The sequence below is a fragment of the Salmo salar genome, chromosome 16 (assembly GCF_965601325.2).
Source record: "Salmo salar chromosome 16, fSalSal1, whole genome shotgun sequence".
NCBI classification, from domain to species: Eukaryota; Metazoa; Chordata; class Actinopteri; order Salmoniformes; family Salmonidae; genus Salmo; species Salmo salar.
This window is the reverse complement of record NC_138306.1, coordinates 80820878-80845152: the sequence shown is the minus strand read 5'-3', so window position 1 is coordinate 80845152 and position 24275 is coordinate 80820878. Positions and strand designations below refer to the sequence as shown.

The window sequence follows — 24275 nt, the reverse complement described above, 5'->3', positions numbered from 1 at the left end:
AACTCACTACTGTCTTCTCTGGATGAGAGAGTCTGCTAAATGACTAAATGTAAAAATGTAATGTTTCAGGGTTAAGAGCTGTCATGCTCTGAGTAGATGTAACAAGGTTGGTAGTAGTAAACTCATTTCAGGTTGTTTGATTTGATTTCTCTTGACATTGTTTTTTTGTTTTTCAACACTAGGGTGCTAGAGGGCCTCCAGGACCCCAGGGACAATCAGGGATCCGGGGGACTCTGGTAAGAACACCTCTCTTACATTTCCTATGAAGTAAGTACACTACTAGTGGTAGTAGTATGCCTGTTGATGAAGTAGAGTACACTACTAGTGGTAGTAGTATGCCTGTTGATGAAGTAGAGTACACTACTAGTGGTAGTAGCATGCCTGTTGATGAAGTAGAGTACACTACTAGTGGTAGTAGTATGCCTGTTGATGAAGTAGAGTACACTACTAGTGGTAGTAGCATGCCTGTTGATGAAGTAGAGTACACTACTAGTGGTAGTAGTATGCCTGTTGATGAAGTAGAGTACACTACTAGTGGTAGTAGTATGCCTGTTGATTAGTACATACTGTATAAACTAGTGATATGCAAAATCTGTTTACTTTTTTCCTGAACCAATATTGGTATCATATCGGTTTGAATGAACAGCATCGAAACAGTTGAGTAACATTGCACTTCCATGGCTTTGTAAAGTTCAGACAGCTGGTTGCTGATTGCCCATTGGGTCAGGTGTGAATGCCTGTGGTCCTAACCTACCCAACCAGTTCCAATACAATGGGAAGCCCGTTCCAAGTTTTAATGTCGCATGCAGTGAAAAGCCTGTCTTGCAAACTCAAAACCCAACAGCGCAATAATCAATAACAATGTATTATTAGGGGGAAAAACACACAAGAAATAAGAAATATGATATACACAATAAAGTAAGTAAGCGTTGGTAGCTCAGTTGGTAGAGCATGGTGTTTGCAACGCCAGGGTTGTGGGTTCGATTCCCACGGGGGGCCAGTACAAAAAAAATGTATGAAATGTATGCATTCACTACTGTAAGTCGCTCTGGATAAGAGTGTCTGCTAAATGACTAAAATGTAAAATGTAAAAATGTATACAGGAAATATTTATAAAGTCAGTTCCAATACCATATTTACATGTGCAGGGATGCTGGAGTGATGGAGGTAGATATGTATAGGGGTAAGATGACTAGGCAACAGGGTATAAGTTGAACAGAGTAGCGGCAGCTTGCATGTGAGTAGGTGTGTAGAGTCAGTATAAATGTATGTGCATATTATGTGTGAGTGTGCAAATGATGGAGTTTGTGAGTGTGTAGGTCCCTGTGAGTGTGCAAAGATTTAAATAAAAGGTCAATAAAGATACAGAGTTAACTGAGATTGTCTGTGTAGCTATTTTGTTAGCTGTTGATCAGTCGTATTGCTTGGGGATAGAAGTCGTTCAAGAGCCTGTTGGTTTTAGACTTGATGCACCGGTGTCTCTTGCCGTGCGGCAGCAGAGAAGTAGTAGCCATAGTAGTAGCCATAGTCTATGGCTTGGGGGGTTGGAGTCTTTGACGACTTGATCGCCCATCAACAGGCAGTGAAGTATACTGAAGAGCCTGTGAGAGGGTTCTGTGTCTACAGAACCGCTATCACGATATGCCCTGCTCATATCGATATCAATATCAAACGATATCGAAATCACATTGAATTCTCAATGTTGGTGTCCAGCACTAACATGAACCTTTGCTACTGACACAGGAAGCTGTATCTATTGACAGACCAGTAAACCCATGTTGAATTAGTCTCAGTGAGTGTTGATCTGGATAAATCTGCTCACAGTCATTTAAAGCAAATGTTCATGTTCATCCTAGGGGCCTCAAGGGCCACAGGGAGACAGGGGAGCCAAAGGAGACCAAGGAGAGAGAGGGCAGAAAGGCCACAGAGGCTTCACTGGATTGCAAGGCTTACCTGGGACAACTGTGAGTAAAAATTGACCAAGCACTATTAAAAGGCATAATCTGTCATTTCATTTATGGAAAATCGTATTAACTTGGCAAAATCAATGAAATGTTTTTATTATTAATTATGTCAGTCAATAACAGGCTAACCAATGGCCTTCTGTTTGTAGGGACAATCTGGGGATGTTGGAGCTGGAGGAATTGTAGGACCTACTGGACAGAGAGTCAGTACACTGAATAAGCTGTCAATGCCTCAGTATAATGGTCCATTTGTGTGTGCTGTTTGTTTCCCTTTATAAATCCCATTGTGTTTCTCATCAGGGGCCCCCTGGTGTGGTTGGCCCCGCAGGAGGTGATGGACAAATTGGGCTGACCGGGCCCATGGGCTCCCCTGGATCAAGAGGAACCAGTGGAGACATCGGACCTCAGGTGAGACGTTAGAGACTAGTGGTTCTGTTGTCATTATGCTGGTTTGATCCGCTATGACTTTCAAATGGATGTCAGAACAAACCAGGCTATGGATGTTGATAAATTGCTTCTCCAATAGAATTGCATGTTAGATTAAGCATGAAAATAAGTCATACCTGTGACACATTCAGTGTTTCTAATGCAAAAAAAGCCAACAAGCAGACATGGCATATCAAAGGACAGTAACATACCTGTTTCTTGACTTCTCTCCTCTTTCCCAGGGGCCTCCTGGGGATGCTGGTCCCCCTGGTCCCCCAGGGACCCCTGGCCCTCCCACTGCTGGGGCTGATATGTTCGGCTTCAGCAGCTCCTTCGACTACGACTACGGCGAGGACCAGGATGGACCACCTCCACCCCCAGAGTTTAACGGGGATGAATCAGCCCCCCCTCAACCCCCTCCAGAGTCCAACTGGGACGACTCCGGCCCCCATCCCCCTCCAGAGTTCAACGAGGATGAGGCGCGTCCCAATAATGCCTCGACCGTCCTCGGGGCAGACCAGGGCATCCAGACCACGCTGAAGAGCCTCAGTGGAAACCTGCAGAACATGAAGTGCCCCGATGGCAGCCAGGCCAACCCCGCCAAAACCTGCCAGGACATCAAGCAGTGCCCCCCCCTTAAAAAGACCGGTAGGTCCACTTTTCACCACAGACATTGTCTTCTTCTCTAGTTTTTAACTACTCAAAAGACCGGTAGGTCCACTTTTCACCACAGACATTGTCTTCTTCTCTAGTTTTTAACTACTCAAAAGACCGGTAGGTCCACTTTTCACCACAGACATTGTCTTCTTCTCTAGTTTTTAACTACTCAAAAGACCGGTAGGTCCACTTTTCACCACAGACATTGTCTTCTTCTCTAGTTTTTAACTACTCAAAAGACCGGTAGGTCCACTTTTCACAACAGACATTGTCTTCTTCTCTTGTTTTTAACTACTCAAAAGACCGGTAGGTCCACTTTTCACCACAGACATTGTCTTCTTCTCTAGTTTTTAACTACTCAAAAGACCGGTAGGTCCACTTTTCACCACAGACATTGTCTTCTTCTCTAGTTTTTAACTACTCAAAAGACCGGTAGGTCCACTTTTCACAACAGACTGTGTCTTCTTCTCTTGTTTTTAACTGCTTTTAATCTTGCCTTACTTTACTCAAGCTTTTGATTTGCTGCGACGTAGTTAGGGTGTTATAGATGAATTAATGGAGGGATGTACTCGTTAGGTGATATTAACTTTATTGACAAGTGGAGTCCGTGTGTCTAATAGATGATGAGGTAGCTGATATGTATCTACTGTATGATCTGATACTTGGTCTTTCCATGTCCAGGAGACTACTGGCTGGACCCCAACCAGGGCAGTACCAAGGATGTTATCAAGGTGTTCTGCAACATGGAGACTGGTGAGACCTGCATCTCAGCCCACCCCATCTCAGCCAGCATCCCTCGCAAAACATGGTGGACCAAATCCACTCCCACTGCCAGCAAACCTGTCTGGTTTGGAGCAAATATGAATGGAGGAACTAAAGTGAGTATATAAAATATACCCAATGTCTATTCAATGAACGCAATAAGTATATAGATGATAGCTTTACACTGTGGATACCTCTAAAGCGGCCAACTGCTTCTATGAATAAACCAGCTACCATACTGTAGAATAAATTCACCAAGCACAATACTACTTTAAAAACATACATCCTCTGCTGCCTTGATTATATAGCAATTGAAGACTTCTTTCTGTCAGAAAAATAGCTGGAGATGTTTGTGAAAAACTCTTACACCTCCAGGTGTATTTTTCTAACATTGATGTAAAAACTGAAATGCTGATTAATGTACAATAGTGTCCCTGTGAAATTCTTTTTTTCAATAAACTTCTGATTCCAGTTTAGCTACGGCAACAAGGAGGAGCTGCCCAACGCCGTAAATATTCAGATTAGGCTGATCCGCCTGCTTTCTAAGGAGGGTGTCCAGAATGTCACCTACCACTGCAAGAACAGCGTGGCCGTGAATGACGGAGCCACAGGCAACCTGAAGAAGGCTCTGATCCTCAAGGGCTCCAACGGACAGGAGGTCAAGGTTCAGGGCAACTCCCGCCTCAGATACACTGTCCTGGAGGATGGCTGCTCCGTAAGTCACCTAACTACCTTCCTACAGTACCTACCTACCTATACCTACTTCTACCTACAGTACAGTATACCTATCCTACCTACCTACCTACCTACCTACCTACCTACCTACCTACCTACCTACCTACCTACCTACCTACCTACCTATACCTGCCTGCATACCTACCTACCTATACCTACTTCTACCCACAGTACAGTATACCTATCCTACCTACCTACCTACCTACCTACCTACCTACCTACCTACCTACCTACCTACCTATACCTGCCTGCATACCTACCTACCTATACCTACTTCTACTTACAGTACAGTATACCTATCCTACCTACCTACCTACCTACCTACCTACCTATACCTGCCTGCATACCTACCTACCTATACCTACTTCTACTTACAGTACAGTATACCTACCTACTTACCTACCTACCTACCTATGCCTACCTACCTATTCCTGACTGCCTACCTACCTACCTACCTACCTACCTACCTGCCTACCTACCTATACCTGACTGCCTACCTACCTACCTACCTACCTACCTACCTACCTACCTACCTACCTATGCCTACCTACCTATACCTGACTGCCTACCTACCTACCTATACATACTTCTACCTACAGTATACCTAGCTACATGCTTACCTACCAGCTATACCTACTTCTACCTACAGTATACCTACCTACCTAACTACCTACCTATACCTACACTACCGGTCAAAAGTTTTAGAACATCTACTCATTCAAGGGTTTTTCTTTATTTTTTACTATTATCTACATTGTAGAATAATAGTGAAGACATCAAAACTATGAAATAACACACATGGAATCATGTTGTAACCAAAAAAGTGTTAAATAGCCACCCTTTGCCTTGATGACAGCGTTGCACACTCTTGGCATTCTCTCAACCAGCTTCATAAGGTAGTCACCTGGAATGCATTTCAATTAATAGGTGTGCCATGTTAAAAGTTAATTTGTGGAATTTCTTTCCTTCTTATTGCGTTTGAGCCAATCAGTTGTTTTGTGACAAGGTAGGGTTGACTCTCATGAGGACCGCCACAGGAAAGTAAGACCCAGAGTTAGGGATGTAAACAGAAGATAGGCCTATTTGGTAAAAGACCAAGTCCATATTATGGCAAGAACAGCTCAAATAAGCAAAGAGAAATGACAGTCCATCATTACTTTAAGACAATACGGAACATTTTAAGAACTTTGAATGTTTTTTTAAGTGCAGTTGCAAAAGCTATCAAACGCTGTGATGAAACTGGCTCTCATGAGGATCGCCACAGGAATGGAAGACCCAGAGTTACCTCTGCTGCAGAAGATAAGTTCATTAGAGTTACCAACCACAGAAATTGAAGCCCAAATAAATGGTTCACAGAGTTCAAGTAACAGACACTTCTCAACATCAACTGTTCAGAGGAAACTGTGTGAATCAGGCCTTCATGGTCAAATTGCTGCAAAGAAACTACTACTAAAGACAACAATAATAAGAAAAGACTTGCTTGGTCCAAGAAACATGAGAAATGGACATTAGACCGGTGGAAACTTGTCCTTTGGTTTGGAGTGCAAATTGGAGATTTTTGGTTCCAACCGCTGTGTCTTTGAGAGATGCGGTGTGGGTGAACGGATGTCCGCATGTGTATTTCCCACCGTAAAGCATGGAGGAGGAGGTGTTATGGTGTGGGGGTGCTTTTCTGGTGACACTGTCTGTGATTTATTTAGAATATAAAGCACACCTAACCAGCATGGCTACCACAGTATTCTGCAGCGATACGCCATCACATCTGGTTTGGGCTTAGTGGGACTATCATTTGTTTTTCAACAGGACAATGACCCAACACATCTCCAGGCTGTGTAAGGGCTATTTTACCAAGAAGGAGAGCGATGGAGTGCTGCATCAGATGACCTGGCCTCCACAATCACCCGATCTCAATCAAATTGAGATGGTTTGGGATGAGTCAGACCGCAGAGTGAAGGAAAAGCAGCCTATAGGTGCTCAGCATATATGGGAACCCATTGAAGACTGTTGGAAAAGCATTCCAGGTGAAGCTGGTTGAGAGAATACCAAGAGTGTGCAAAGCTGTCATAAAGGCAAAGATTGGCTATTTGAAGAATCTCAAATATAAAATATATTTTGATTTGTTTTACACTTTTTTGGCTACTACATGTTTCTATATGTGTTATTTCATCGTTTTGACGTCTTCATTATTATTCTACAATGTAGAAAATAGTAAAAATAAAGAAAAACCCTTGAATGAGTAGGTGTTCTAAAACTTTTGACCAGTGGTGTACTTCTACCTACAGGATACCTACTGTACCTACCTACCTACCTACCCACACCTACTTCTACCTACAGGATACCTACTGTATCTACCTACTTCTACCTACAGGATAGATAGTGTACCTACCTATCTACCTACCTACCTACCTATACCTACTTCTACCTACAGTATACCTACCTACCTACTTCTACCTACCTACTTCTACCTACCTACCTACCTACCTACCTACCTACCTACCTACCTACCTACTTATACCTACCTATACCTACTTCTACCTACAGTATACATACCTACCTGCCTGCATACCTACCTATCTATACCTACTTCTACCTACAGTCTACCTACCTACCTATACCTACAGTATACCTACCTATACCTACTTCTACCTGCCTACCTCCCTACCTATACCTAATTCTACCTACAGTATACCTACCTATACCTGCCTACCTACCTACCTACCTACCTACCTACAGTATACCTACCTACCTACCTACCTACCTACCTACCTACCTACCTACCTATACCTACCTACCTACCTATAACTATCTACCTACCTACCTACCTACAGTATACCTACACCTACTTCTACCTACATTATACCTACCTACCTATACTTACATCTACGAAAATTATGTGGACACCTGCTCGTCGAACATCTCATTCCAAAATCATGGGCATTAATATGGAGTTGGTCCCCTTTTGCTGCTATAACAGCCACCACTCTTTTGGGAAGGCTTTCCACTAAATTGGAACATTGCTGCAGGGACTTGCTTCCATTCAGCCACGAGAGCATTAGTGAGGTTGGGCGCTGGTGTTGGGCGATTAGGCCTGGCTCGCAGTCGACGTTCCAATTCATCCCAAAGGTGTTTGATGGGGTTGAGGTCAGGGTTCTGTGCAGGCCAGTCAGGTTCTTCCACACCAATCTCGACAAACCATTTCTGTATGGACCTTGCTTTGTGCACAGGGCCATTGTCTTGCTGAAACAAGAAAAGGTCCTTCCCCAAACTGTTGCCAAAAAGTTGTAAGCACAGAATTGTCTAGAATGTCTGTGTATGCTATAGCGTTAAGATTTCCCTTCACTGGAACCAAAAACCATGAAAAACAGCCCTAGACCATTATTTTTCCTCCACCAAACTTTACAGTTGGCACTATGCATTGGGGCAGGTAGTGCTCTCCTGGCATCCGCCAAACCCAGATTTGTCTGTTGGATTGAAAAATGGTGATGCGTGACTCATCACTCCAGAAAACGCGTTTCCACTGCTCCAGAGTCCAATGGCGGTGAGCTTTACACCACTCCAGCAGACGCTTGGCATGAACAGTTCTTGTGCTGACATTGCTTTCAGAGGCAGTTTGAGTGTTGCAACCGAGGATAAACGATTTTTACGCGCTACGCGGTTCAGCACTCGGTGGTCCCGTTCTGTAAATTTGTTTGGCCTACCACTCCATGGCTGAGCCGTTGTTGCTCCTAGACATTTTCACGTCACAATAACAGCACTTAAAGTTGACCGGGGCAGCTCTATCAAGGAAGAAATTGGACGAGCTGACTTGTCGGAAAGATGGTGCCACGTTGAAAGTCACTGAGCTCTTCAGTAAGTCCATTCTGCTGCCAATGTTTGTCTATGGAGATTGCATGGCTGTGTCCTCGATTTTATACACCTGTCAGCAATGGGTTTGGCTGAAATAGCCGAATCCACAAATTTGAAGGGGTGTCCACATACTTCTATATATAATGTACCTACCTACCTACCTACCTACCTACTATGGCTTTTGCGGTGGCCCTATTACCGCCACACTGGCAGTCATGACAGCAGTAAAATTCAGCTTGACAGTTGAGTCATGATAATATCTTATGCACTTTGGACATGCATTAGGAGTACCCAACTTGCTAACAATCATCAGGTCGCTAATGGCCTGGTACTCAGGGCTCTATTGTCCCTCCATAAAGTCCTAATGGTCTGGTACTCAGGGCTCTATTGTCCCTCCACAAGGTCCTAATTGCCTGGTACTCAGGGTTCTATTGTCCTTCCATCAGGTCCTAATGGCCTGGTACTCAGGGCTCTATTGTCCCTCCATCAGGTCCTAATGGTCTGGTACTGTCCCTCCATCAGGTCCTAATGGTCTGGTACTCAGGGCTCTATTGTCCCACCATCAGGTCCTAATGGTCTGGTACTCAGGGCTCTATTGTCCCTCCAACCACTCTGACATCAATGCAAATGCAATCGAAAATCACATTAAAAAAAATATAAAAACAGTATGTGCTTTTAAAACTCACCTCACGGTGATTAAAAAAATGTCATGACCACCACAGCCCTACTACCTATCTATACCTACCTGCCTGCCTTCCTACCCGCCCGCCTGCCCGCCCAACCAACCAACCAATCAACCATCTACCTACATGCGTTGTTGAATGTTTGAATCAAGTGTGCCAAAGTTGGTCTGGATGTGGGAACAAAAGCCTACCCACCCTGTCTTTTAGTATTTAGTATTGGATTATTAGCTAGTGCTAAAGCAGCAGCTACTCTTCCTGGGGTTCACACAACACATAAAACATGATATAATACAGAACATTAAGAGACAAGTACATCACAAGGACAGAACTACATACATGCTTTCATACATGTATGCCTTCATAATCATCTGATTATGTGGTTCTGTCCTATTGTTTACTTGTTTACGTTGTATTGGACAAGGAGTTGAATTCAGAAGTATAGCTACGGTATGTCTTCTTCTCCTGTGTCTGCAGAAATCAAATGGAGACTGGGGCAAGACTGTGATTGAGTACAGAACTCAGACGCCAGCCAGACTACCTATCGTAGACTTGGCCCCCATGGACATAGGCAAGGAGGACCAGGAGTTTGGCCTGGACATCGGACCTGTGTGTTTCTCCTAAACCCAACACACATGGATGGATGGATTTATTTAACCCTACGAGGAGTGAATTTTTTAGAACGCCATCCTCAATTCTGTTTAAAGAGGCAATCTGGATTTCAAACAACAAAAAAGCACTCACTTTTTAGTTACATTCTTCAAGAATCAATGGCTATATATCACTCATTTAAAAGATTGCCCCTTCAAGAATTAGGTTTCAGTTCAATAACTAGTAATGAACAACAACCCCTTGTGATGTCATCAATTAGAATCGGTTGGAATGTTGTCGTCCATTCTCCTCCAAAGGGTTAAACATTCCCAAGACTCTTGGACTACCTGCTGAAGCAATCAGCTTTGTACATAAAGGCAGGGCGGAGAAACTAAAGTACAGTATATGTCCTGCCTGCTACTAAAATATTTATTGCTTCTTTCCAAGAAACAACTAAAGTTGTTAGTGCAATGGTACTGGTAGTAATTACTATTGAGGAATGCAGGTGAATTGTATTAAGAAGATTGTGTCATAATGGAGTTTCAGGGCCTGAAGGTTTAAGCTTGTTGAAAACATGACAATTTATGGAACTTAAGTGTCAGTGTCGTATGACATTCCATCATACATTTCTTTACCAGTTTCTCAGTGAATGCCACTAAATAGATATACTGTCACTTGATGTAGAGACAAAACAACAACAATTGTATTACTTTTTCTAATGTAAATTCAACATAAGAATGTCAATTGCTCTTCACATGTTTATTATTCCTGTTAATTATTGATATTATGATATTTTCTTCTTTCGACTGATGGTGTTACACCCAATAAAATGAATCTCATGCCCTTTTCAGTCAATCTGGTTTAAGGTTCAGGTCAGGATAAATAGAAGAAATACCTTCCCATTTAATAACAGTGTTTGAATTACGCAGGGGCGCAACTTTGATTTTAGAAGTGGGGGGGGACAAAATATTTATATTTCTTTAGCAATTTCAGACGGTGTGCCCCCTGTCCCCAGTGAAAGTTGCACCCCTGGAATTACAAATTGGGGAGATTTCACCAATTAGAAAAGAGAGACATAATCCCAGAAGGAAAAATTAACAAGAGCACACAGACTATTTATGTTCGATTTTTTTATTAAAATGCTGTCTAATGTGTAATTAAAGAAGGATATAATGACAGTTTACATAGAAATCCTAGTCGGTCAACTTTCACACAGCCAATATTGTTTAGAGGGATATAGATGCTCTTCCTTGATTATCATCTATACAGTTGTGCTCTAATATATTGGCACACTTGCAAGATTCACAATTTCTTCAAAAAAAAAGTTGAAAGTGAAAACATCTGGTGTTCACATGTGTTTTTGTTTGACTTATAACTGCACAGGACCAAGAAAATAAATTCTAAACTGAAATTTCGATTTTTCACACAAATGGCCTGGACTAAAGGTGATAAGTTGCAGTTGCCTACAGGGTCAAAATAGACATTCGACCAGTTTTGAAAATAGAAACCACAATATTCTGCTGTATTGCACTCCATTGTAAAGTGCAAGGGTGCCGATGTGTTAGAGCACAACGGTAGATAAACATGGCATTTTGATTTAAAAAAAAGTTGTGTTTATTTGTCATGCGTAATAAATCTTACAAGAGCTTTTACATTAAAGTCAGCATTAAAAACTGTAAGAAAGTTTAGAACAAGCATTAACAATTACAGGCATAATTAATTAAGTCCAATTCCCCCAGGAAAAGTGACCACACATCCAAACAAGAAGAAACGTTCAGGGTTGAGTGGAACAACATAGACTGAAGATCAGAGGCAGGTACCAGTTCACTGTTTCTCTCATCTCTATCAAATGCAAAACGTTGGAAAACTTTTAACCAGCTACAGTACTACACGCTCCCAAGGAGATGTCTGAATACCTAATTTCTGTAAAACTTCATCGACAGAGGGCACAAGATATTCTCCAAATTCCCAGAGTCTTCTGTCGAGGACCAGCTGCTCATTGGTCCAGCTTTCTCTCTGAGCCTCTTTCACCTGCATGATCTTACACACGTCGGACGGAACCCTGACAGAGTCCCCATAGCTCTGTGTCACCTCAAACATGGCCGTCTGCAGCACCAGACGGGGGTTGACCACCATCTTGTAGGAGCGGAAGTCCTCTTCAAGAACAAGCTCTCTGTAGACGTAGTCCAGCAGATCCACCCCCGGCGCCCTCCTCCGTGCGGAATGGTCTTGCGTTGCAGTACTGGCTGTGGCAGGGAAGAGGTGCGTCTCCATCAGGAACACGGCTGCGTCGGGGTGCTGCCCCTGCAGGTCCTCCATGAGGGGCAGAAGAGAGCTGTGTGAGGCCGGGACCAGGAGCTGATCAACATCAGCCAGGAGGACGTACCGTGAGCTGTACATGTTCCTGTAGATGCACTCGTTCATGATGGTCAGCTGGCCATTGAGGTGGATATCCCCTTCCAGCTCCTGGGCTTCCCACCCAGTAGAGGGCTTGAGGAAGTGGTTGATGGGCCAGCCAATCACCTCCAGAGTGCCCTCCTCTGCGTAGTACTGGAGGACCTTTTCCAGATCAGGTCCACAGCTGGTGAGGTAGAGGACAACCCTCCGCACCCCCAGGAGCTTGTAAAACTCCATGGTCTGGACAAACTGTTGGACGTTGTTGTAGTCTCCAAACATGCTGGACATGCACATGGTGAGGTAAAAGGGGAAGTCCTCCTCCCGTCTCTCCCGGTTCTGGATGCTCAGAAATGTCCGGTTGAGGGTGTCCTGGATGTCGAGGGATGTGCCTAGAGTGACGTGCGTGGCGTGGCATCCTGGTTCTTCGAGGCAAAGCATGTCTGCGGCCACATACGGGTAACCATAGTGGACGCTGTGCGTTACGACAGCAGCTGGAGCGACCTGGGGGGCGTGTCCTAAGCAGCACAACACACAGTACAGAGACATGGGTCGGTCTCTGTTGACCATTTCAATGATGCGCGTGGCTCCCTCTTCCCTGTGGTCCTGGTATGCAGACACCATTAGATGAGTTGAACCCTTAACTGGTGTTATAGTCTCATTGGCTGTGTGAAGAGGGCAGGTAGAGAGAACTGGGGGAGGAAGGGAGTGAGCTTGAGTAGAGTTGGTCCTGAAAGTCACCAATGGGGAAGACAGTGTGACAGATACTGTGACAGACAGACACAGGATGATCAAAACCACTTTCCATTTCTGACTCCTGGATTGGTGCACATCAGCCATTTGACCTGTTGGAGACCTATAGGAGGATCATGTCACAATCAACAATCAACGATGATAACAACAACATTATCATCATCATCACAACATCCTCACTATCCCTGTCATAATCAAAACATTGACAGGGATATTATCAGTGATGCACTGAACAATCAGACAGGGAAAATCCAGGCAAACTGGCTTTCAATCAGCTTAATCCATCTGGTCCACCCCAATCATATATCCTGATATCTCCATACTTACATGTTGGCTGTGTGATCCTCCACCTCCTGGTCTGTTCCGTCAGTCAGTGGGGCTGTGGGGGAGTCTCTCATCTCTCTGTTGTCAGGAGTATCAGGGGGGCAGTCAAGAGATTCAGGCTCTGGTCCAGATGACCGTGCTGCTCTTCTTCTCAACATCTCCAGGAGAATGAAGGGGGGTTCTGACGGCCAATCAACACAGGTTACATTAACACTAAAACTGCTGGGCCTCAAGGTCCCCCCTTTAAACTAATGAGCAGTCATTCTGACAGCAACATTCTAACAGTGTAATTAATACATTTTATATACAGTATGCCAAAGCAAAAATAATCATTTGGTTGTGTTTATGGAGGCCTTGGGTAACAACATTAGAATACAATTTTTTAGTTTGTCACTGTAGGCTGTATGTACAAACTAAAAAACACAAAAAACACAAACATTCAAGCGTTACATCAATTTCATTTGTGGAGTGACTTTGTTAAAACTATGAAACAGAAAGCATATGTATTGGAACATGGTAACAGTGTTTTTTTATAAAAACGAAATAAAAAGTAAAATACCTCAACCACCCAGACCAGTCAAGACGCACGGTCAAATGATGACAACATCAGTAGCCTAAGCATCATTATAAGGGCCAAGTGGCCTTGATAAATAGTGAAGCTCAATAATGGCATTATAATGAGTATAAGTATCACATGACAGCAGTCAGAAATAGTCAATTATTGCCAGCTTGTGTGTCACGCCCTGACCTTAGAGAGACGTTTTATTTTCCTCTATTTTGGTTAGGTCAGGGTGTGATGTGGGGTGGGCATTCTATTGGCTGAGTATGGTTCCTAATCAGAGGCAGATGTCTATCGTTGTCTCTGATTGGGAATCATCCATAGGCAGCCTTTTCCCCACCTGTGTTTGTGGGTAATAATTATTTCTGTGTGTGTTTTGTGTGCGCCTCAGTTGCGTTACATTCGATTCTGTTTACCTGTTTATTGTTTTTGTTCGGTTTCACCTCAATAAAAGATGTGGGATTACAAGCACGCTGCGCCTTGGTTGATTTACGACAGGGAGTTTGAAGATAGCGAACGTGACAGAATTACCCACCACAAGAAGACCAAGCAGCGTGCGCCTACGGGGAAGACGAGGTGGACATGGGAGGACATCCTGGACGGCAAAGGATCCTGGACGTGGGAGGAGATCCAGGCCGGAAGGGATCGCCTCCCATGGGACCAGGTGGAAGCAGCGAGGGAGGAACAGCAACGAGATCGGGAGTCACGGCAACGACGGAAGCCCGAGAGGCAGCCCCCCATTTTTTTTTGGGGGGGGGGGGGGGCACACGGGGAGATTGGCTGAATCAGGGTTGAGACCTGAGCCAACTCCCCGTGCTTACCGTGGGGAGCGTGTGACTGGTCAGGCACCGTGTTATGCGGTGATGCGCGATATATCTCCAGTGCACATTCACAGCCCGGTGCGCTCGTTGCCGGCTCCCCGCATTTGCCGGGCTAGAGTGAGCATTCAGCCAGGAAGGGTGATGCCAGCTCAGCGCTCCTGGTCTCCAGTATGCCTCCTCGGTCCAGGATATCTTGCACCGGCTCCGCACACTGTGTCGCCAGTGCGCATTCACAGCCCAGTGCGTCCTGTGCCAGCGCCCCGCATTTGCCGGGCGAAAGTAAGCATCCAGCCAGGACGGGTTGTGCCAGCTCTACGCTCGATACCTCCGGTGCGCCTCCACGGCCCAGTATATCCTGTACCTGCCCCACGCACCCGGCCTCCAGTGCGTCTCTCCAGCCTGGTACGCCCTATGCCTGCTCCACGCACCCAGTCTCCAGTGCGTCTCTCCAGCCTGGAAAGCCCTGTGGCAGCTCCACGTACCAGGATGTCAGTACGTTTCCTCAGTCCAGTGAGATCCATTCCGGCTCCACGTCCGAAGCCTCCAGTGATGATCCATGGTCCGAAGCCTCCAGTGATGATCCATGGCACGACGCCTCCAGTGGTGATCCATGGCCCAGAGCCTGTAGTGATGATCCATGGCACGAAGCCTCCAGTGAAAATCCATGGCCCGGAGCCTCCAGTGATAATCCATGGCATGAAGCCTCTAGTGATGATCCATGGCCCGGAGCCTCCAGTGATGATCCATGGCGCGGAACCTGTAGTGACGATCCATGGCACGGAGTCTGCAGCGACATCCCCTTGTCCGGAGCCTCCAGCAACGGTCCCCAGTCCGGAGCCTCCAGTCCAGAACCTCCAGCGGGGGTTCCCAGTACAGAGCCTCCGGCGACGATCAATGGTCCGGATTCACAAAAGCAGAGGGATCAGCGGGCGGAGCGGGGGAATCATCCTTAGGCAGCCTTTTCCCCACCTGTGTTTGTGGGTAATTATTATTTCTGTGTGTGTTTTGTGTGCGCCTCAGTGGCATCACGTTCTTTTCTGTTTACCTGTTTATTGTTTTTGTTCGGTTTCACCTCAATAAAAGATGTGGAATTACAAGCACGCTGCGCCTTGGTTGTTTTACAACAGGGAGTTTGAAGATAGCGAACGTGACATTGTGCTTGTGTGTATTCACCAATGGCATCAGTTGTATTTCATTAACCTCTCTAGGGTAGGGGGCAGTATTTGCACGGCCGGATAAAAAACGTACCCGATTTAATCTGGTTATTACTACTGCCCAGAAACTAGAATATTGATATAATTGTTTGATTTGGATAGAAAACACCCTAAAGTTTCCAAAACTGTTTGAATGGTGTCTGTGAGTATAACAGAACTCATATGGCAGGCAAAAACCTGAGAAGATTCCTTACAGGAAGCGCCCTCTCTGACCATTTCTTGGCCTTCTACACTCTCTTTATTGAAAACTGAGGATCTTTGCTGTAACGTGACACTTCCTACGGCTCCCATAGGCTCTCAGAAGGCGGCAGAACGGTGAATGATGACTTTGCAGCCCATTGCTGAAAAACAGTAGCGCATTTGGATAGTGGTCGATCAGAGAACAATGAGACTGGGGGCGCGTGCACGAGCCGACACCATGTTTTTATTTTTTCGTCTTTGAACGAAAACAGGGTTTCCCGGTCGGAATATTATCGCTTTTTTACGAGAAAAATCGCATAAAAATTGATTTTAAACAGCGGTTGACATGCTTCGAAGTACGGTAATGGAATATTTCGATTTATTTTGTCACGAAACGCGTCGGGCGCGTCACCCTTCGGATAGTGTCTTGAACGCACGAACAAAACAGAAGATATTTGAACATAACTATGGATTATTTTGAACCAAACCAACATTTGTTATTGAAGTAGAAGTGCATGGGAGTGCATTCTGACGAAGAACAGCAAAGGTAATCCAATTTTTCTTATAGTAAATCTGAGTTTGGTGAGGGCCAAACTTGGTGGGTGTCAAAATAGCTAGCCTGTGATGGCGAGCTATCTACTCAGAATATTGCAAAATGTGCTTTTGCCGAAAATCTATTTTAAAATCGGACAGTGTGGTTAGATTAACGAGAGTCTTGTCTTTAAAATGGTGTAAAATAGTCATATGTTTGAGAAATTGAAGTAATAGCATTTCTAAGGTATTTGAATATCGCGCCACGGGATTCCACTGGCTGTTGAGTAGGTGGGACGATTTCGTCCCACATACCCTAGAGAGGTTAAGCTGTTATCCCTTGTTCTAACAGATGACAAAATCTTCATAACTTTCACTTGCTTGTCACACGTTGACATACTTTGTTTGGTTGTAGTGTGTAAAAGTCTCCTGTTTTCTCTTTATTGTGTCCCTGTCATCTTGTCATTCTTCAGCACTTGTGGAGTACAAGGCTGCCAAGGTGCCTTATTTTGCGCAACGGGAGGGAGCTCCCATCTCACTTTCTTCATGGTGCCAGCCAGACTTGTTTTCTTTGTAAGCAACTTGTTCGCCAATAAAGGAAAAAATTGTCCACAGTGACATTCCTCCCCCTGCCAAGGTAAGGTTCCACAAGCCTCATCACCACATTCTCCGACACTCGCTTACCTGCTGCCCGATGTTGATATTGTACAATTACGCAAGCTCTCACTGTGTAGCCTACTCCGAGTAGGCCAGAGTAGATCGCTAAGACTGCTTTGATTCGGTGGACTGATAGGGTACATACTGTCATGACATTGCCCTCTTTGGGTTTTCTAGGCACCATCCCCCTACCTGTCTCCCCCACCCAGGCTCTGTGAGAGAGGTCGTAAATTCCAAAGGGAATGTCCTGCCTCATGGCCACAGTTTTGAGACAGAGTGGTTTCATAGAGGACAAAGGAATTTCTTCCACATCACAAAGCTTGAGAACCGAACAACATTTATTTTCTGGAGAAGGTATAAAAGATCGGTGAAGAATCCAGCTATGAACTGGTCCGTTTGGTACAATTTTGTGAAACTCATGAGAGACAATACGGCCACATTACCATGGCTCTGTTTGTATAGTAGCCTCAGTTGTGAGACTTACATCTAATGGTTGTATAAAATGAATTTATAAGGATAAAGCTATTTGGAATATGTTGGGATGCTTGTAAGATGTTAATGTGAGAGAATTGTATTTTCTGTTTGAAGTTTCACCAAGTCCTTGGCACGCCACCAGGGACACAGACAGGACAAGGCGTCATGTGACAGCCTTTTCTACGTTCAGTATATAAACCCACCCAGGGTTTCTTTCCCCAGACCAGCTTACCTCAATAATGAGAGGGCCAAGGTTTGACCATGCATTCCTCTTACTGAATTTAACCATACCACGTGGTTAAACTCTTAGACTATTGATACCGATAGAATAAGAACAAGTCTTTGATATTAATTACTAGTCTGCAGCTAGGAATTCGGTATCATTGAACGCGAAGACCGCCGAAACATCTCTCCTATAACGACATGAACGAATGTCGCTTTGAATTATCCATTCTAACCGAGAGAGAGAGAACGTGAGGACAAAACTCTACAACAGAACAGAACTTTTCAACAAAGATCCCGACGACACACTGAGCGTAAATATATATATTGATTGCAATTGTTCCCGAATGAGTGAGCATTCATGTGCAAAGGATTAGCATTTCAATTGTTATAATTATGAACTCTGTAGGGCCTTCTCAGCTGTAGGGCATCCCCTACCTCCCTTTTGTTTAACAAGCCGCCATGCCGGTTTAGCCCACTAGGGTACATTCCTCTACCATTTCTTTGTAACGATACCTACTGTTTTGTATGCCTTTCTGTGAAGTACTTAGTTTAGTAAATAAATGATTTTAAGACAATTGAAGACTGGGTTCGTGCAGATAACCAACAATTTACGATGTTTGGAATGAGACTGACGAGGTAAAGAATACATCATAAATCAGAAGACTCAGATCAGATATTATGATATCTGAAAGTTATATTAGGAAGATTATAACTTTGTAATCTGAATATTTTCCTTGGTGCCCCGACCTCCTAGTTAATTACAGTTACACGATTAACCTGTTAGGGCTAGGGGGCAGTATTGACACGGCTGGATAAAAAACGTACCCGATTTAATCTGGTTACCACTCCTACCCAGTAACTAGAATATGCATATACTTATTACATATGGATAGAAAACACCCTAAAGTTTCTAAAACTGTTTGAATGGTGTCTGTGAGTATAACAGAACTCAAATGGCAGGTCAAAACCTGAGAGATTCCTTTACAGGAAGTGGCCTGTCTGACCATTTCTGGAACTTCTTTGCCATCTCTATCTTTTACTAAGGATCTCTGCTCTAACGTGACACTTCCTACGTCGTCCATAGGCGCTCAGAGCCCGGGAAAAACCTGAATGTCGTCATCCCAGCCCCAGGCTGAAACACATTATCGCCTTTCTCAAGTGGCCGATCAAGGGACTCTGGGCTTAGGCGCGTGACCTGACCGCCCCCGTCTTTGTGATTTTTTTCCTCTGTTTGCCAAAAAGGAGATTCCCGGTCGGAATATTATCGCTTTTCTACGAGAAAAATTGCATAAAAATTGATTTTAAACAGCGGTTGACATGCTTCGAAGTACGGTAATGGAATATTTAGAATTTTTTTGTCACGAATTGCGCCATGCGCACGACCCTTCTTTACCATTTCGGATAGTGTCTGGAACGCACGAACAAAACGCCGCTATTCGGATATAACGATGGATTATTTTGGACCAAACCAACATTTGTTATTGAAGTAGCAGTCCTGGGAGTGCATTCTGACGAAGACAACAAAAGGTAATCAAACTTTTATAATAGTAAATATGATTATGGTGAGTGCTAAACTTGCCGGGTGTCTAAATAGCTAGCCCGTGATGCCTGGGCTATGTACTTAGAATATTGCAAAATGTGCTTTCACCAAAAAGCTATTTTAAAATCGGACATATCGAGTGCATAGAGGAGGTCTGTATCTATAATTCTTAAAATAATTGTTATGCTTTTTGTGAACGTTTATCGTGAGTAATTTAGTAAAATGTTAGCGAATTCCCCGGAAGTTTGCGGGGGGTATGCTAGTTCTGAACGTCACATGCTAATGTAAAAAGCTGTTTTTTGATATAAATATGAACTTGATTGAACAAAACATGCATGTATTGTATAACATAATGTCCTAGGGTTGTCATCTGATGAAGATCATCAAAGGTTAGTGTTGCATTTAGCTGTCTTCTGGGTTTTTGTGACATTATATGCTAGCTTGAAAAATGGGTGTCTGATTATTTCTGGCTTGGTACTCTGCTGACATAATCTAATGTTTTGCTTTCGTTGTAAAGCCTTTTTGAAATCGGACAGTGTGGTTAGATTAACGAGAGTCTTGTCTTTAAATAGCTGTAAAATAGTCATATGTTTGAGAAATTGAAGTAATAGGATTTTTAAGGTTTTGAAAATCGCGCCACAGGCTTCAAGTGGCTGTTACGTAGGTGGGACGAATTCGTCCCGCCTAGCCCATAGAGGTTAATCAGTTTAATCGCGTAATAATAATTACAGAGTTATTTGATAAACATGTCTTCAAGTTAATGATGCCAAAGACACGACAATACCATTTTAAGATTAGAATTAGAATGGATCAATATAATACAATGTTCTGCCCTGTGTGAGAGCAAAATTGCAAGATTGTTTTAATACTGTAATTGCATCAAATGGTTGTAACAGAATAGACGGTTCTAATAACTATATTGTGTCTGTGTGACCTGAAAGTGGGCCTTTGGGAGATTTAACAACTGACAGGAGATTTACGATGTCTTTTGGGTGATAAAACCTAAAGAGACCGCATTCTAGATCATGAGTTAATGTTTCTGTTCTATAAGGTACCAGGGAGAGATGACCCCAGGGCCAGACCTTGGTCTCTATACAAAGATAACTGTTTTTCCAGCAGATACTGTCTGCTGTGAATTACATTCCATACATCTGTTGTTGGTCATGTAGACTGAAAGGGGTGTATCTTGACTCAAACTTGTGTGATAAGTTTGTCTCTCCTCATTTGACAGTAAAGAAATTAACCACCACACCTGTTCTTCATTCACAATTGGTGATTACATAATTATGCATCGTTCTCTTACCCTCGCTCATCAACTCACCCATTCTCTCATCATACTTTACTTCATTTATTTCATCTGTTGTTATAAGTCAGTGGTCACCAACCTTTTCTGAGCCAAGATCACTTTCGCAGTCAAAAAGCAAGCCGAGATCTACAGCTCAGAATAGTTTTTCAACATGACTTAAAACATGTAATATTAATCGAATAAAACCAGTTCTGTAGGAATGAGGTTTGTGCAGTCGGCCTAATACATTATCACAGCATATTGACTATATTCCTGGCCTGCCAATATTGATCTTCTCAGACCATATTATATTTCAAAATTCAAGCTTTGATAAGAAAATAGATCAGTTGGTGTAGCATTTGTGAGGCACAGCTGAGCATATATTGAAATAATTGGCTAATAAATAGCTATTTTATTTTACTGGACTGATGGTACCTGCATGTGATGGTCATGGTGCTTTGAAGACAACTGGGTCCTCTGAAAAAAACAAGGTAAAATCATTACGTCTGTAAACTTCGGGTCGGAAAGTCGGAGCTCTACAAAGATGCCCGAGTCTCTGAGTTGGATGACCGTTCAAAACGAGTTTCCCCAGTCAGATCTCGTTTTCTTCCGAGTTCACTGTTATCTTGAGCGCACTGGAGTTGTAAGTCGGAGATTTCCAAGTTCCCAGTTGTTTTGAACACGGCATTAGTCTCAGCGGAGGGAGGGAGAGAGCAGCAGAAGGTCCGCCTCTCACAGTCCCTGATCTCTCTTTCCTTTCCTCCGCTGAGCCTGACCAGAGAGAGGGAACAGTCTTCCACTTGAAAATCGAGTCGCCTCAGGCAGAACTTCATGTTGTTCCCATGACCAGAGAAAGTGAAATACTCCTCGATATGAACATAAACACAACGAGATGTTAATAACAGTACAAACGCAGGGCTATTGATACACTTGGCTACTCTTCATGCAGCACCAGTGGAAGTAGAGAGAAGCACGTCGTATGATTTGTAATAGTGTTGAATAACACGTATGTATGAACTCACTCATAAAAACAGCTTCTCTTTGTTGTTTTCTTTGACAGTCTCTCTCTGGTTTTAAAAGTTATGACATCTCACGTAGGCTAGTATCAAACTTGTGTCTTGGAAGCTGTAGGCAGGCAAGGTGATTTGAGCTATCCGATTGGCCAGCAGAGTAGTAGCACTCCATTTAGCCACAGATCTCCCAGTCCACCGGGTAGGGAGAGTTTAATATTCTAACACCGATAGTGTTTTTATAGAGACTTATAAAAATGTGCTTCTTCTATAGAAATAGGTCTTGCCTCTCACTAAATAGTAGAAAGCAGATTACTCAGTCGATGTTCCTATCGGTGCTAGACTATGGCCGTAGACTATGGCCCTGCCCAGGCCTGGTCTAGACTATGGCGACATAAACTATATGAATGCAACTGCCACTTCATTAAAGCCGTTAGATGCAGTTTATCATAGCAAACTGTGATTTGTTACAGGTGACAAACCGACTTCTTGCTTCCAGACAAACTAAACACATTCTTTGCCCGCTTTGAGGATAATACGCGGCCTGCTACCAAGGACTGTGGGCTCTCCTTCTCCGTGGCCGACATGAGTAAGACATTTAAACATGTTAACCCTCGCAGGCTGCCAGCCCAGACGGCATCCCTAGCCACGTCCTCGGAGCATGCGCAGACCAGCTGGCTGTTGTGTTTATATTCAATCTCTCCCTATCCCAGTCCGCTATCCTCACATGCTTCAAGATGGCCACCATTGTTCCTGTACCCAAGAAGGCAGAGGTAACTGAACTAAATGACTATCGCCCCATAGCACTCACTTCTGTCATCATGAAGTGCTTTGAGAGACTTGTCAAGCATCATATCACCTCCACCTTACCTGTCACCCTAGACCCACTTCAATTTGCTTACCGCCCAAAAAGATCCACAGACGATGCAAACGCCATCACACAGCAAACTGCCCTATCCCATCTGGACAAGAGGAATACCTATGTAAGAATGCTGTTCATTGACTATAGCTCAGCATTCAACACCAGAGTACCTTCCAAGGAGAGGATCGTGGACATCAGGAAACAGCAGAGGGAGCACTCCCTTATCCACATCGACTGGACAGCAGTGGAGAATGTGAAAAGTTTTAAGTTCCTCGGCGTACACATCACGGGCAAACTGAAGTGGTCCACTCACGCAACAGCGCCTCTTCAACCTCAGGAGGCTGAAGAAATGTGGCTTTTCACCTAAAAGCCTCACAAACATTTACAGATGCACAACTGAGAGCTTCCTGTCAGGCTGTATCACCACCTGGTACGGGAACTGCACCATCCACAACCGCAAGGCTCTCCATGGGTGGTACGGTCTGCACAACGTATCACCGGGGGCAAACTACCTGCCCTCCAGGACACCTACAGCACCCGATGTCACAGGAAAGCCAAAAAGATTATCAAGGACAATAGCCACCCAAGCCACTGCCTGTTCACTCTGCTATCATCCAGAAGGTGAGGTCAGTACAGGTGTATCAAAGTTGGGACCGAGAGACTGAAAAACAGCTTCTATCTCAAGGCCATCAGACTGTTAAACAGCCATCACTAACACAGAGAGGCTGCTGCCTACATACAGACTTGAAATCATTGGCCACTTTAATAAATGGATCACTAGTCACTTTAAAAATGCCACTTTAATAATGTTTACATATCTTGCATTACTCATCTCATATCTTTATACTGTATTTTATACCATCTTGCCTATGCCGCTCTGTCATTGCTCATCCATATATGTATATATTCTTATTCCATTCCTTTACTTAGATTTGTGTGCATTAGGTAGTTGTGGAATTGTTAGATTACATGTTAGTTATTGCTGCACTTTCGGACCTAGAAGCACAAGCATTTCGGGAACCCTCGCAATAACATCTGCTAACCATGTGTATGTGACCAATACAATTTGATTTGATTACATCTAAGAGGATATGTTGTGGCGAAATCGTGCACGAAGCCTTCACCGTGCGCTGTCACTTTAAGAGCGCAGCAGCAGTCAGGGACGGGGAAATAAAGATGGCTCTTCCGGATTTGTGTAGAATCTCTCGGTTGGCGCTGCAGTTTTGACAGCGTATGCAACTCTGCATAAGTCTTGTGTCGTTTCAGCGTGCTTAAAAGTTCTGAGTTTGATCGCCTTTGTTACCGCGCTACTCCTGACGAGTTGGAACTCTGCTTCCCTCTGATCTCATGGATTACTAGCAACATTGTTGCAAGCTTTTGTCAAACAAACAACAACTAAGACCATTTCTCTATCTCCTTCAGTGCTTTACACTGAAATAATTGCTCGCTTTGTGCTGCGCTCCCTTTTATGTTCAGTGCCTTTGGTGAACTAATAATGCAAGGTATGACAGACATTTTAGTTAATGTTGTGTTCATCTTTTTATCAACTTAAGTTCTTGTGAACAGTACACGTTTTGAACTTCTATTTGCTATTTATGTCCTGTAGGCCTCACTGACCTGAGCTCGTAAAAAAAGCATAATGTATGGATTATTTTGACTAACATATACTCAGGTGAAACATATTGTGCTATTTATCACAGGCTACTTTGTCAACGTTTTACAAGGACTCTCTCCTCACCAGTGTCATGATCAAGAGCCTCACTTACAGTATATCGTTTGGTCATT

At 43.8% G+C, this 24275-nt stretch overlaps 2 protein-coding genes across 2 annotated transcripts; one reads left to right on the top strand and one right to left on the bottom strand.

The window, feature by feature from the left end:
- The first annotated feature begins 1531 nt into the window (after nt 1–1531).
- Nucleotides 1532–10511, top strand: LOC145850373 (collagen alpha-1(II) chain). The gene is made up of 8 exons (XM_082962423.1): nt 1532–1603; nt 1857–1964; nt 2114–2167; nt 2265–2372; nt 2633–3038; nt 3729–3925; nt 4282–4524; nt 9548–10511. Exons 1-8 carry the CDS (start codon nt 1532–1534, stop codon nt 9692–9694), a joined length of 1335 nt encoding a protein of 444 aa, XP_082818549.1. The 3' UTR covers nt 9695–10511.
- A 265-nt stretch (nt 10512–10776) lies between these two features.
- On the bottom strand, nt 10777–21935 carry LOC106591456 (uncharacterized). Its single transcript, XM_045696718.2, has 3 exons — nt 21641–21935; nt 13136–13313; nt 10777–12911 (listed from the first exon to the last, which is right to left on the bottom strand). The coding sequence occupies exons 1-3, from the start codon at nt 21642–21644 to the stop codon at nt 11540–11542; spliced, it is 1554 nt and encodes a 517-aa protein (XP_045552674.2). The 5' UTR covers nt 21645–21935; the 3' UTR covers nt 10777–11539.
- Nucleotides 21936–24275: the final 2340 nt, after the last annotated feature.

Bases quoted from the DNA above. Each gene is read 5' to 3' on its own strand.
- LOC145850373 (XM_082962423.1), top strand. From the start codon at position 1,532: ATGGCTTGGGGGGTTGGAGTCTTTGACGACTTGATCGCCCATCAACAG. The intron at 3,039-3,728 runs GTAGGTCCACTT...TTCCATGTCCAG, and splicing joins CCCCCCCCTTAAAAAGACCG to GAGACTACTGGCTGGACCCC. The intron at 3,926-4,281 runs GTGAGTATATAA...TTCTGATTCCAG, and splicing joins ATATGAATGGAGGAACTAAA to TTTAGCTACGGCAACAAGGA.
- LOC106591456 (XM_045696718.2), bottom strand. The intron at 12,912-13,135 runs GTAAGTATGGAG...ATCCTCCTATAG, and splicing joins GAGGATCACACAGCCAACAT to GTCTCCAACAGGTCAAATGG.